Source organism: Hylobates moloch, unplaced genomic scaffold, assembly GCF_009828535.3.
Source record: "Hylobates moloch isolate HMO894 unplaced genomic scaffold, HMol_V3 SCAFFOLD_8, whole genome shotgun sequence".
NCBI classification, from domain to species: domain Eukaryota; kingdom Metazoa; phylum Chordata; class Mammalia; order Primates; family Hylobatidae; genus Hylobates; species Hylobates moloch.
This window is the reverse complement of record NW_026652283.1, coordinates 3,637,862-3,651,344: the sequence shown is the minus strand read 5'-3', so window position 1 is coordinate 3,651,344 and position 13,483 is coordinate 3,637,862. Positions and strand designations below refer to the sequence as shown.

At 48.0% G+C, this 13,483-nt stretch overlaps 1 protein-coding gene across 1 annotated transcript in view; it reads left to right on the top strand.

Moving 5' to 3' along the window:
- Nucleotides 1–13,483, top strand: part of CRACR2A (calcium release activated channel regulator 2A) — a 137,068-nt gene that overhangs the window by 108,230 nt on the left and 15,355 nt on the right. The window contains exons 13-15 of the mRNA XM_032158998.2: nucleotides 1,628–1,734; nucleotides 5,006–5,336; nucleotides 9,674–9,806. Coding sequence (XP_032014889.1) covers nucleotides 1,628–1,734; nucleotides 5,006–5,336; nucleotides 9,674–9,806 — 571 coding nt within the window. The remainder of the gene's footprint in view (nucleotides 1–1,627; nucleotides 1,735–5,005; nucleotides 5,337–9,673; nucleotides 9,807–13,483) is intronic.

The following is a 13,483-nucleotide window of genomic DNA, read 5'->3' as shown; positions in this document are numbered from 1 at the left end:
CATGACCCCTGCTGTCCCATGAGGAAAGTGAATTCCCATCTCCTCTCCATATGACAGGAATCTTTGAGAAAGATTCTTGGAAAGGGGATGATGTGGATTGGACCCTTAGCTGAACAGTGGGACCTAGATATGGTTAGCAGAAGGCAGCTGGTTTGCCCTAAGTTAGATCTGACCTGCTTTATAATTGCAAATCTCTGAGGGACTGCATTACACCACAGTTTCTTTTCCATTGCTGACTGGCAGCAAACATCTCTGCCACCCACCTGTGTGTACTATTAGAGCAAGACTTAAGCCTACACATGTTTGTTTGATGATGATAATGGTTATAATTGTTTTAGAAGTAACACTGAATTTATTTTAAAACTTCCAACCAAATGTCACCCGAATCCCTTCACCTCCCTTCCCTTTACCTGCCAAACTCATTCTGCTTTGAAAGGGGCATGGAATTAAGAACTCCTGTGGGGAATCAAAGAAAGAGGGACAAATTCAATAAGAATTGAAGATTGATTTGGAATCAGCAGAGCCATACCTTCAGGGGCTCCGGGAGCATTGCAGCCCCGCCTCTCATTAAGGATCATTGGGAATCATGGGATGGCTAATTAACGAGAGAGACTTCCTGCAGTCTAACTCCCCCGCCTCATCTCCTGGAAGACAGCTGTCATGGAGCATAGGCAAAGGGGGCTGTAAACCCCTGCTCCACCCAGGTTCTGTGTTGCAGATGTTAGTAATTTATCCACACCCAGCCTGCTTCCACCAAAGAGCTGAACTACCTCGTGCTAGCTCAGGAGCTGTACGGGCAGAACACCGAGTTAATGGATCCTCCTGGCTAGTTACTTTCTCATTACAGCTGCGGCTTTAGAAATAAAAAGGGATTGGAGCCAGACAGAAGACTGTGAATTAAAGATTCACGGAGTTTTTTATGCCTGTAAATATTTTTTATTTTTTCTGTCTGACCAGGCGTGGTGGCTCACTCCTGTAATCCCAAGACTTTGGGAGAGTGAGACAGGAGGATCACTTAAGGCCAAGAATTCAAGACCAGCCTGGACAACATAGCAAGATTCCATCTCCACAAAAAATGACAAAATTAGCCAGGCATGGTAGGGCGCCTGTAGTCCCAGCTACCCAGGAGGCTGAGGCTAGAGGATTGCTTGAGTGCAGGAGTTTGAGGCTGCAGTGAGCTGTGATCATGCCATTGAACTCTGACCAGGGAGACAGAGCAAGACCCTGTTTCAAAAATATAGATTTATTTTTTCAGAAGCGGTAAATGTTTATTGTATATTTTCTATATTCATTAGAAATATGTATAGAAAATATGCATTACACACTTATCTCTTCTTTTCCTTTCACAAACCATCAGTGCTCCTGTGAATGGCATGATGGACCCCAGGCTCTAAACTGTGTACTTGTTCATTTGATTAGATAACGGGGAAGGAGATGGAGGGATTCTGGTAAGGGATGAAGACAAAATGGAAGAGTGGCTAAATGCTAACAGGGAGACCAGAACACTGCCTACTTCCTTCAGAGTTTTGTGTAGAGCCTAGTCTGTGAGGTGGGAACCATGAGCCCTTTTCTGTTCAAACATCGGAGCAAATAGGCATGGATCTGAGGACATTTTGTGTTTCTACAGAAAAATAAGGCAGCCAAGGCAAACACAGCTGCTTCCAGGGCAAGTTGGAAACAGAGGTCTGGCTCCGTGATAGGCAAATATGTGGACAGCAGAGGGATTCTTAGGAGGTAAGTCATCTCCACTTGCTCATCCCTTCATTCCTCTCAGGCTCATTGGGAGCTGGCTCTGGGCCCACACTCAGTGCCTGCTGACCCCTTGAGAGCTGAGGAAACTGAGGTCAGCTGCACTCACTCCCCTCAAATCTTGGAACACATGCCCCTCCCTGTTCTGACATCCAAGCCAGAGGGGGAATGTGCGAAGCAAAGGCCCCAGGACAGACCACTGTCTTCTGAGGCTGCCTCACCCTCCTGTGTGTTTGCAGAGAGGGACTGCAGAGCAGCAGAGGAGAGGGGTCAAGGGAGAGAGAGATGGAGTGTGTAGCTGGGTAACACTACACTGTTGTCTGCTGAGCAGAATGGATGCACTCGGTTTTGGGGTTTTGGTTGTTGTTTTTTGAGACAGAGTCTTGCTTTGTCGCCCAGGCTGAAGTGCAGTGGTGCAATCTTGGCTCACTGCAACCTCTGCCTCCCAGGTTCAAGCGATTCTCCTGCCTCAGCCTCCCAAGTAGCTGGGATTACAGAGGTGCACCACCACGCCCATCTAATTTTTGTATTTTTAGTAAAGACAGGATTTCTCCATGTTGGCCAGGCTGGTCTTGAACTCCTGACCTCGTGGTCTGCCCGCCTCAGCCTCCCAAAGTGCTAGGATTACAGGCGTGAGCCACCGCGCCCGGCCGATGCACTTGGTTTTTTAGGAACATGACTGTATTGGCTATGAAGGTTAATTAAACTGTCAAATAGAATCTCCAATAGTTAACTCCTTTTACAGACAAGGTTGGGGACTATGCTTGACAGATCGTTTCAATGACTTATATTTAATTAACTCAAACGTAACACATTTTGTTGCTCTTGGGCAGGACGTGATTGAACTTGCGTACCCAAGGGTTGGCTCATAGCTCATTCAGAGACAAACCAGTCCACTGCCCACTCTTCATTTTGGCATGTGCTGTGTCCACATAGATGGCCACAGAGCGATAGAGGCATCCCGACCCTTCAGTATCAGACCCAGAGAGACCTTGAAGACTGCAAGCATGAAATGAAAAAGACATGCAAAGGGAAAGTGACTCTGGAGGTGTAAATCAGCTCATCAGTAAAACCTTCGGGCCTGATCATCATGAATTCTTGTTCTAAATAGCTGAATAATGAGATACAATTTGGGAGCCAAATCTCTGCAATAGTGGTTGGCCTGTTGGTTCCTCAGAATGGAATGGATTGATTGATTGATTCAACAGATGTTTACTGATTACCTACTATGTACCAGACATTCTTTTGAGTTCTGTAAAGCCTCCAAAAATAAATTAGACATGGGTCCTACCATTAATCTGCATTATTAAATGCTCACTTAATAAATATTCATTGAGTGTCTACTATGTGTGAGGTGCTGTGCTCTTTGCTGGATATACAGTAGTGAGCCAAATGGACCTACCTCTGTGTCATTGAATTTCTGGTTGAGTGGAAGAAGCAGACAATAATCAAGTAAGCAACAAATTGTGAGCCCTGAATTCTAATGCAGACTTTGCCAAAAGTAGCTACTGTCCCTACTGACGGCAGAGAGAACTTGGTGGTAAAACCAAAAGTGAACTCAGTCATGCTGTGATGCAGGTATTACAGAATGGCAGTAGTGCTTGAGAATTTCCCAGATAGAAAGCTTTTTCGAAGAAATGCTTTGCTTTAAGGCTTAAGTGGCTAATTCTTTTCTGGTTGCAAAGCCTTTGAAAAAACATGCTGTGTGTGCGTGTATGCATAGTTGCTCATGTGTACATACAAATACTTTTGTGTGTGTAAGCAGAGTAAAGGTAGATGGGAATACCAATTGTGTTCTTAAACAAATAAGCACTTAATAAGCTTGATACAATATATAGGAAGTTTGCTGGAAGGAAGACATTTGGCTTTTTAAAAACTGTTTTTATAGTCAAGGGAAAGGTGCTTTAATTGCTGCAAATCCTTTATTTTTATATCAAGGAATCCAAACGAATTCACCCCTTCTTCAAGCAAGCACTATATCGTAATTTATCTTTCAGAATCGCAGTTAATTTCAGGATGGTGATACCTGCATTTTTTTTTCTTTTTCCTTTCTACTGTTGATCTTTAAGAGTAATACATACTTTAAATCAGGGAGCAAAAGAAAGTGTATTTCTCTGTTCTGCATATTCTGTGTCCTTCATTTAGTTCCTTTCTCCTTTGGCCCTGTCACCCCATTGCTTCATCCCCATTCCATTTTCTTTTCTAGTCTGCATGCGTGTGTGTGTGTGTGTGTGTGTGTGTGTGTGGTGTGTGTATGTGTGTTTCAATTCTGGACTTAAGGTCCTCCCTGTCAAACTTCCTTTAAGACAATTTCTGTGAGGCCTTTGCTCTCAAAACCTTATGAAAATACAGACTCTGCATTGACCCCCAGTTCCCCGATTCCCTGCACTGGCTACAGCTTCTCCTTGCCCTTAGTGCTCAAATGCTTCTAGAAGACATTTAGGCCTCTGAGCCACTTACTCCTGATTCTGACTTCTAGGGATAGAGAAAGAGGAAGAGAAAGGGAGAGGAAGGAGAGGTGGATGGCGATGCTCTGCCTGGCTTTCTTCTGAACCAAAGCCTCTTGTCCAGGGGACAGCTGCCTGTGAGCCAGCAGACCTGGCTCCAGCTATGTCTGGAGGTGGGGGGCCCTCCCAAAGCAACAGCACCCCTCCCACTGCTGAGGATGTTTTGCAAACATGTCTGTTTTTATGCATTGACTTATTTGGGAATAGAGCAGATGGGCCACATTTTACAGCAAGGCCTGAAGAGTTGAAGTGTCTTACCTAAGGACACATAGTTAGTAAGGGCTGGCGCTGGGAGCAGAGCCAAGGCCACCTGCTAATGTTAATCGGGGTGCTTTTTATCTGAGTCTGAGACATCTTTCTTCACAAACTCTCCTTCTCCTTCATAGCAGTCTCACAATTTGTAAATGATGTATTTATTTGTGTCATTATTGCTTTAGTCCCCCACTAAATCAAGTATTCCGTGAGGACACGGATTATGTCCATCTGTAAATGGCATCTTAATACTTGGTCATCATCATCATCATCTTTGTCATCATCTGCCGCAGCAGTGGCAGCAGGCACTTAGTGTAAGCATGTTGAATGAATGAGCTGCAGAATGCTGGCTGGTTTGTTTTCCCCTCTCCCGGAGTGCTCATATCCAAAGACGTGCTGCTCCTGGGTTATCTGTTTGTCACAAAAGCTGTCATGCAGCCCGTGTTGAAACATTTTGTGAAATCCTCCCAACTCTTCTCTCTTCCCCGCCCCAATAGCCAGTCAGAGGAGGAGGAGGAGGTGTTTGGCATCCCAAGGAGAAGCTCCCTGGGCCTGAGTGGATATCCCCTAACAGAAGAGGAGCCAGGAACCGGGGAGCCAGGGCCTGGGGGTCCACACCCCCGGCCGCTCCGCAGAATCATCTCCATTGAAGAAGACCCCCTGCCCCAGCTCCTGGATGGTGGCTCTGAGCAACCCCTGAGCAAATGCCCAGAAGAGGAAGAGGTCTCTGACCAGAGGGTATGGGGACAAATCCCGGAGGCCCCACCCTTGAAACTCACCCCCACATCCCACCGAGGTCAGCCTGTTGGAAAAGAAGCCCTGTGTGAGGTAAGGGCTACTTTGTTTCATGGACCTCACTTCTGTGATCTGTCTCTTGCATTTGAGGCCAAGCTCCCGGCGAGGCAGCTCAGCAGGTCAGATGCTGCAGGTCTTCTGATTCACCACATATGTCCCCTCCAAATACCACTTTCCCCTGCTTAGCTGAGTGTCATGGGGGGAGACTCAGGGGTCCTGATAAATTCTCCTTAAACCTCTGTTGTGTTTGTAATAACGCTCAAAATCCTAAGGAGACTGAACATTTGAATGAAGGATTCTTAGCGAAGCAATTTTACTTCTGCACAGAGGGGTGCCTCCTTGGCCAGTTGCCATGAGAGCACTCCTGAACGAAGGGGCACGAGAGCCTTTATTTCTGATGCTGGTCCTTCCCCATTGGCCGGGGTCGGGTCATACAATCTAAACTAATCCTGGCTGGCTAAACATTTGATTTTTTGAGACAGGGTAGGCACGTAAATGAAAGTGGAGGGAAAGGGGAAAGGGTGTCTGTAATGAGCCAGAAAGTTAGTCCTCTTTCCAGATAAGGAGAGGAATGTGAGCTGGTACTGATAACGCTTGGTACTGTGGCGTGCCTGGGCATTTAACAAAGGCAAGAAGGAAAAAAAGCAAAAAGGAGAAAATTGGGGATTGAGAAAACTGAATTAAAGAATAAAAGATTGATCAGATTATTTGAAGGGAAATCTCATCATATCCCACAGTTGAGTGCCCCATTCCCAACCCTGTGCTCTCTCTTCTGATTCAGATTCAAAAGCATTAATTGAGCACCTACTTAAGATAGACTGTATGCTAAGCTCCTAGCATACAATTTCATATACTTTTAAAGTTTGCATGCTTTGTAACTGCTCTTAGCAGAGCCAGGCCCTGCTTTAGAAAGTTTGCATACCATCATTTTTCTCTTGGTTCTTAATCAGCTAATCACACTTTCATTCCGACATTCCCTGCCTGCTCCTCCCTTCAGTGTGACCCTGTACTTCCCACCAGGTCTTCCTGCTAAATTCTGTAGGAAAAGGGAGACCATATGAAAAGCGGCTCCCCTGGCTCATGGTGATAGATGTTCTTTGCCTCGTTTGGGACCCAGGCCTCGGAATAGGCTCCTCGAGCCCTCATCCTGCACTCAGCCTTCTGAAACAGTTTAGAAAGATCCACAACAGTGTGAAAGAGGCTCCGCTCTGCACGCCGTGGCAGCCATTGAGAACTGAGCCTTTGCCGCCTTGAACTTTTCCCAGTGGCTGAGTTAGGGTGTGAGCTACCTAATGGACCTTCTGGCATAGGTTACCATTCTCAGGCCAGGATTAAGACTCATGCCTGCAGATCACTTCTCAAGGGCCCTGGTGCAGGGGAGAGTGGACAGCTGGGTGGCACCAATGTGGGGTCCCCCTCCCTCCTGCATGCCCTTCCACATCCCCTTCAATGCACAGACCTACACTTGCTGGCAGTGGGTACAAATGGGGTCTTATATAACTCCAAGATGTCCCCCTAAAATGTGAAAGAAGTGTCATGAGGTCAGTAGGAGCTGGGGATGAAGAAAAAGGCTTAAGCATCTGCTCAAACATCTGCTATGGCATTTTATCCTCCCCACTATCTGATGAGTCAGGTCAGAAATTTATTCTCCCCATTGACAGATGGGAAAGTCGGAGCTCAGAGAGGAGAGGCCAGCCCCACAGTGATGGGGAGCCCAGCCCTCCTCACCGAGCTCTCTCACTTCTGTGCCCACTCCACGAGGTCCTGCTGCCGTTTTGCTGGGAACAGAAACTGCAGCAGGGAAGAAGTATGATTTACTAGCAGCCACATAACAGCTCCAGCAAGAGAAGGTATGCTCGTTTGAAGGCTACTGCAAAGCAGGTCCTCCCATACAAGGCTGGTGAGGTGTAAATTGGTACAACCCTTCTGGAAACCCATTTGGTAATATGAATCAAAGACTTAAAAATACCATATCCTTTGAACCAGCACTTCTACTGCTGGGAATTCTTCGTAAGGAAATAACCAAATCAGACAAAAATTTAACTCAAGAATGCAAGAGTTATTTATAATAGCAAACAGTTGAAAAAAAATGTCCAATAATAGGGACATAAGACATAGTATATTAATTCACTAGAATATTATACAGCTGTTAAAAATATTTTCAAAACTTCAGTGGCTAAAAAATTTATAAGTTAATAATATATGATAAAGTAGGATTAAAATTATATATATCTCAAATTTCTGTAAATAAAACAAAGATGATATAAAGAAAAGTTGGAAGGAATGCATCAAGATATGAATTGGTAAAATGGTAGTAATCCCAGTACTGTGGGAGGCTATGGTGGTAATCCTAGCACTTTGGGAGGCCATGGTAGTAATCCCAGCACTTTGGGAGGCCATGGTGGGAGGATAGCTTGAGGCCAGGAGTTCAAGACCAGCCTAAGCAACATGGCAAGACCCGGTCTTTACAAAAAATAAGAAAATTAGCCAGACGTGTTGATGCATACCTGTAGTCCTAGCTACTCCAGGGGCTGAGGCAGGAGGAGTTCTGAGCCCAGGAGTTCAAGGCTGCAGTGAGCTATGATTGCACCACTGCACTCCAGCCTGGCCAACAGAATGTGACCCTGTCTCTTAAAAAATAAAAACAAAAAGACATGAACAGTGACCATTTCAGGATGGTAGGGCAGATTATGAAGAATTAATCCTCTCTACTTTTGTGTATTTCCTAATTTTAAAAATTAGCATACATTTTATTTCTTAAAGGCTTATTTTTTAAATTAAAAAGCATGAAGGGAGGGAGGATGAGAAGAGATCTTCTGGCTTGCCAGCCAGGTACTTCTTCTCCAGCCCCCTCCCCACAATCCAGCCATCTTATTTTCCTGTGGCAGGTGGCCTGTCCCCCAGAGGGGACAGTGGGTTAAGTGCATGAACATACCTGAGAGTTTGCTGCCCCTGTGAGGTGAGTCCTGCCTGGCACTGAGCCATTGATGTGTCTATGGGCTTTTGCCTGCAAAATAAAAGTGCTCTGCCTGGGAAGGGGCAGTGGCCACAGGGCTAAGGATCAGGCAACACCTCTACCACCAGGACCATTTCCTGCCATCTTGGGTTTCACCTTCCCTACCCTGTACTGTTCTTGGGTGTATTAGATTGATATGCTGAGTTTTAGTCTCAAACAAATAACAATTAAAAGTACAGGGACCAGCAGAGAGTTGGTGCCCTTGTGCATTGCATGAATAAAGAAAATGGGGCAGGAGGCATAGTTTTTGAGTGCAGGTTGGTTGTTATTTTTTTTCAACTTTTAGTTTAAATTTTTGTAGTTGACCTTGAATTCTCTGCTAAATACTGCATGGAATTGATTTCTCTCCAAAAGGCAGTTAATGGCTTTTTATCTGAAACTCAAGTACTGCTAATACGACTGTCACTACATTATAGTATTTGCTCAATGAGAGGAGCTAATTCCCCCAAATTCACTTTTAAATAGATTCAAAAGAGCCTCCCCATGTGACCAGGAAACGCTGAGCTGGGCCTGAAGGCAAGATGCCTGCGGCTGAGCGGCAGCTCCCTGAAAGGAATGATCATTTCTCAGAAGGATGCTATGCTGGAAGGTGGTTCCTTACTGTACCTCCTACTTGCTTTTTGTCCTAGAGCAAGTTCACTCCTCTCTGGGCTTTCATGTCCCAGCCCTTTCCCTCTGCTGGGCCCAAAAGACAGGGCAGCAGTGACTGGCTGACTCTGGGAAGCTTTGCCCAGCAGCCTAGCATTTCCCAGCTTCCTGAGGGGAGACCCTCGTGCCTCAGTTACCCTAGGAAGATGGCAGTGCCTCGATGGGAGCTCATGAGATGGACATCCTCCATTTAGTCCAGGCCTCCAAGGATAGGGCAGAAATAAGGAGCTCCCTGTCCCAACCTGGGACATCTCTGTCCCTGTGATGTGGATAAGCCTTCTTTCATCCTTCTCTCCTCCCTGCAAACGCCCCACCTTGTCCTGCCTCCTCTTGAATCCCCCGCTCAGATCCCCTCCTCCGTGACCTGTCACACTTGCAGCACAAGTTGTCCTTATCCGTGAACGTGCTGCCTCCTCCACCCCACCGGAATCCAGGGTTGGCCTCTGCCTCCCTGCCACAGAAGACGGACAGCAAATGTCGCTTGGGTGGCTGTTTCTCTTCCCTCCTGCGGAGAGAGACCAACTATGCCCCAAGACCGACTGTGCTCACTGCATTCTGAGGCTTTGGCAGCCTCCTGGTGCAGGTCTGGAGGCCGGTCTGCACCCCCTGAGGGCCACTGCAGGGATGGGTGAAGGGCCTCTGGTGGCTGGGGCAGGGGCTGGCAAGACCGTTCCCTGCAGTTGGTCAGACTGGGTGCCGTCCACAGGAGGAAAGCTCTCCCTCCACCCCTGACCGGCTCTTCAAGATCGTGTTCGTGGGCAATTCTGCGGTGGGGAAGACATCCTTCCTGCGGAGATTGTGTGAGGACCGCTTCTCCCCAGGCATGGCGGCCACTGTGGGTGAGTTCTCATCCCTGAGGTGAGTCCTAGGCCCATCTCTGGGAAGGGAGTTTGTGAGAAGGGGGCCCGGGGCAGGAGGCATTAGAAGCCCATGGGAAGGGCCATGGGGGATTGGCCAGTAGGGATACTGGTGTCTGCTCTGTTCAACAGAGAGGCTGGGAGGGGCAAGATGAAGCCACCTCCCCTCACGCTGCTAGCTGCTAAGCTCATCCTGTGTGTGATGGGACCCCTGAGTGCTTCGTAAGTCCAACCCTGGGTTTATGAAACTAAATTTGGTAAAGGTAGATTTGGATCCCCTTCCCCCCTTCAATGAGTACCCCCTCCTTTTGACCACTCCTCCCCACTGTCAGCAGGGCCCTGGGTCCTCCTGCTCCCGCTGAACTGACCGGGACTCCTCCCGAGACCCACATCCTGCCACACCTCCCCCTGCCTTCCTGAGGGCCTGCTACATCCTGGCCTTGCTCCTGGATGGCTTCTTTTACCCATCGCATTGCATCTGTCCTAAGTCCCCAGCCTGCTGGGTGACAGCTGGACTTAAATGTGGAAGCTCATTAGGCTCAGCTATTAATGGATGATCATGGCTTAATGTATTCCCACTATGGGTGATATTTTATTTAAACAGAGGCCTTTAATCCCTTCACCCACAGTTGAGGGTTGCATTGGAATATGTGGTGAGACCCAAGGGCATACGGACCTTTCAGCTTGAATCACTCAACAGAAAGGTGAATCACTCAACAAAAAACAAATACATTGCATGCCTATTTCACTGAGCCGATAAGTCAACTGTACTTGAAAATATATTTGTATGACCTGAATATTTACCAGAAGCTTTTGTAGTCATCCTTTCCATCTATCTCCACAACAACCCTGGGGGACAGGTACTGTTCAGCACAGTCGACAGATCAGCAAACTGAGGTTCAGAAAGGTTAGAGGCTTGTTCACATTCCCTTCAGTTGGTTGGTGCTGATACCTTCCCCTCAACTACCTTCTCTTCCATGCCATAGTGTCCCTATGAGTTGTATGCACTTAGCACCCCATGAGAGGTGAGGGTGCTTTTCTGCCTCTGGAGGTGAGCAGAGGTTGGTGCAGGCAGGAGGGGCTGCGGAGGTTCAGTGAGACATCGGAAGTCCTGGGTCCTCATCTGGGCCCTGCCACTGACAAGCTGTGTGACCTCAAGAGGATGTGATGCCTCTTAGGACTTCAGTTTTCTCTCATTTGAAAAATGAGAGGTTGTAACTGGGTAGCTGTATTAGTCTGTTCTTGCACTGCTATAAAGAAATACCTGAGACTGGGTAATTTATAAAGAAAAGGGGTTTAATTGGCTAATGGTTCTGCAGGCTGTACAGGAAGCATGGCTGGGGAGGCTTCGAGAAACTTCCAGTTACGGCAGAAGGTAAAGGGAAAGCAGGCACATCTTACATGGCCAGAGCAGGAGGAAGAGAGGAGAGGGGAGGTGCTACAAACTTTTAAACAACCAGATCTCACGAGAACTCTATCATGAGGACAGCACCAAAGGGATGGTGCTAAACCATTCATGAAGGATCCACCCCCATGATCCAATCACCTCCCCCCAGGCCCCACCTCCAACACTGGGGATTATAATTGAGCATGAGGTCTGGGTGGGGACACAAATCCAAACTATATCAGCACCCTAAGACTGCCTCCAAGCCTGGGTCTCTGACTCAACCATCTTTGACCTTTGGCTGTGTGACAAGCTGGTTCTACAAGACCAACTTTGAGTGGCCCAGAGTCCTGCCTGGGGAGACTCCATTTTCTTTCTCTTACCCTAAACTGGCCCTTCTAACATTTCTCCCAGAGAGGGGTCCCTGCCTATGTGCTTCAGGTGTCCTGTCCTTGCTTCAGGTTTCTCATCCTTATTGCTGGGCCTTTTCTTAAACTGTTATCACACCTGGAATATCTTCCCATGCCTTTCCTTCTGCTCAACTTCACCCAGAGACTGAGAGCATCCCAAGACAAAAATTGGGACCCAGATGGGAAGAAGCGCAGAGCCTGCAAAGCAAGCCCAGAAGAGCCTGGCCTTGTCTGGCCTTGAGGGAGGGGCAGCTGGGAGTGTGCTGAGCGTGGTAACACAGGAGACGGTGCCTGGGAGGTCAACTTGCCCTCCTTGAGGGCATTCCGTGGGGGAGGCCCTATAGTCTCAGCTCTGGCACAGGCCTGGGGGAGGCAGGGAGAGGGTGCCCAGGCTGCAGGCCTCAGAGCCATGTCCCCTGAGCAGTGTGCATGTGGCCTGCCATTTACATTTTCAACTTGTGGCCCTGAGATGGAAGGCTCTGAAAAATAGAAAATCAGACTCATTTGCACTTCCCAGGAGGCCAATTATGGAAACACCCTACAATTTAGGAAGGGGAAAAAATATCAAAGGTTCCAAATCAGGATGCCCTTCATCACACTGCTGCATACATGCTCGAGCAGCAGCTCAAATTAGCTTCCCTGCCACACTGCAGGCCCTGCTCTGGGACACATGTCAGGAAGCAGATGTCACACCAGCCACCTGCAGGCTGCCCCCTTTAAACAGATATAACAGCCACAGAGTCACAGCCTCTCGGGCCAAAGCTGTCCAACCCCAAAACAGGGCTCTGGCCAATCTCCTGTCAAGGGGCAGCAGCTACAGCACAGTGGCAGGGCTTTGGCTGTTCTTCCAGCTCACCTCCATCCTCCGAGGGGTCCTCCAACTTCCTGGTCTCCCACTCCCCCATAAGAGCATGTTTTGTACTGGACCAGTGGCTTGTGTGAAATGCCAGTTGCTCCAGTGCAACTGGTGACTGGGGCATCCTGCCTGCCCCACCTAGGGCCCAGCCTGCTCCTTCAAGAGCAGGTGCTTGAGCCCTGCAGGCATCCTGGAGACAACACTGATGGTTTTTGCAGAATGCTAGATCTGGAAGGAACCTTGGGAATCATCTAATTACATCCTCTCATGTTGTAAGTGAGAAAATTGAGATCCACAGTAGAGTGATCATTCGAGTTATAGCCAAACTCCCTGGAACCCAGGACTTCGAGTCCAGCCTTCTTCCCACTTCTCCACTTTGGTTCACAACCTCCCTGCATTAAATCACAGGCCAGAATGCAAGGTGTTTCTTCCAGAAGCTGTTTCCAGAAGAATGCCCCTGCCCTTTCTTGGGCACCGGTCCAGTGTCTGTCCCACTGCACATCTGTACAGAGAAATCCCTGCAGCAGCCCACTAGGGTATTTCTCCAGAGCAACTTGCTGCCACTGCTCCCCATTGCTCCTGCCTTATGACAGCTCAGGGCTGTCACCTCGAGAAAGGTTAAGGTCACCCTCCTGGCAACCATCAGCCCAGTGCTAACCCACACCATCTCCACAGCACCTTTGAAGGTGCCAGGAGGCTCCTGACTTGAGCCATCCTTCAGGAAGCAATTTGTTGCAAACAAGGGTCACCCCAATGTGAGGGTTGAATGCTCCAGCTGCACTTAAAGATTGTGAGCATCCAACTTAGCCCCTTCATCCCTTCATACCTCCATCTCACTGCCATCTACCGATGAGGAGAGAGAACCCCCCAAAATGAGCTGCAGCAATGCCATCAAGGTCATGTTGCTGGTCAGTGGCAGAGCTGAGACAGGAACGTACAACATGAGTCTCCTGACTCCTGGGATTTCAGAACTGGTGGTAGTCTTAAAATCAGTTTAATCCAGGCCCTC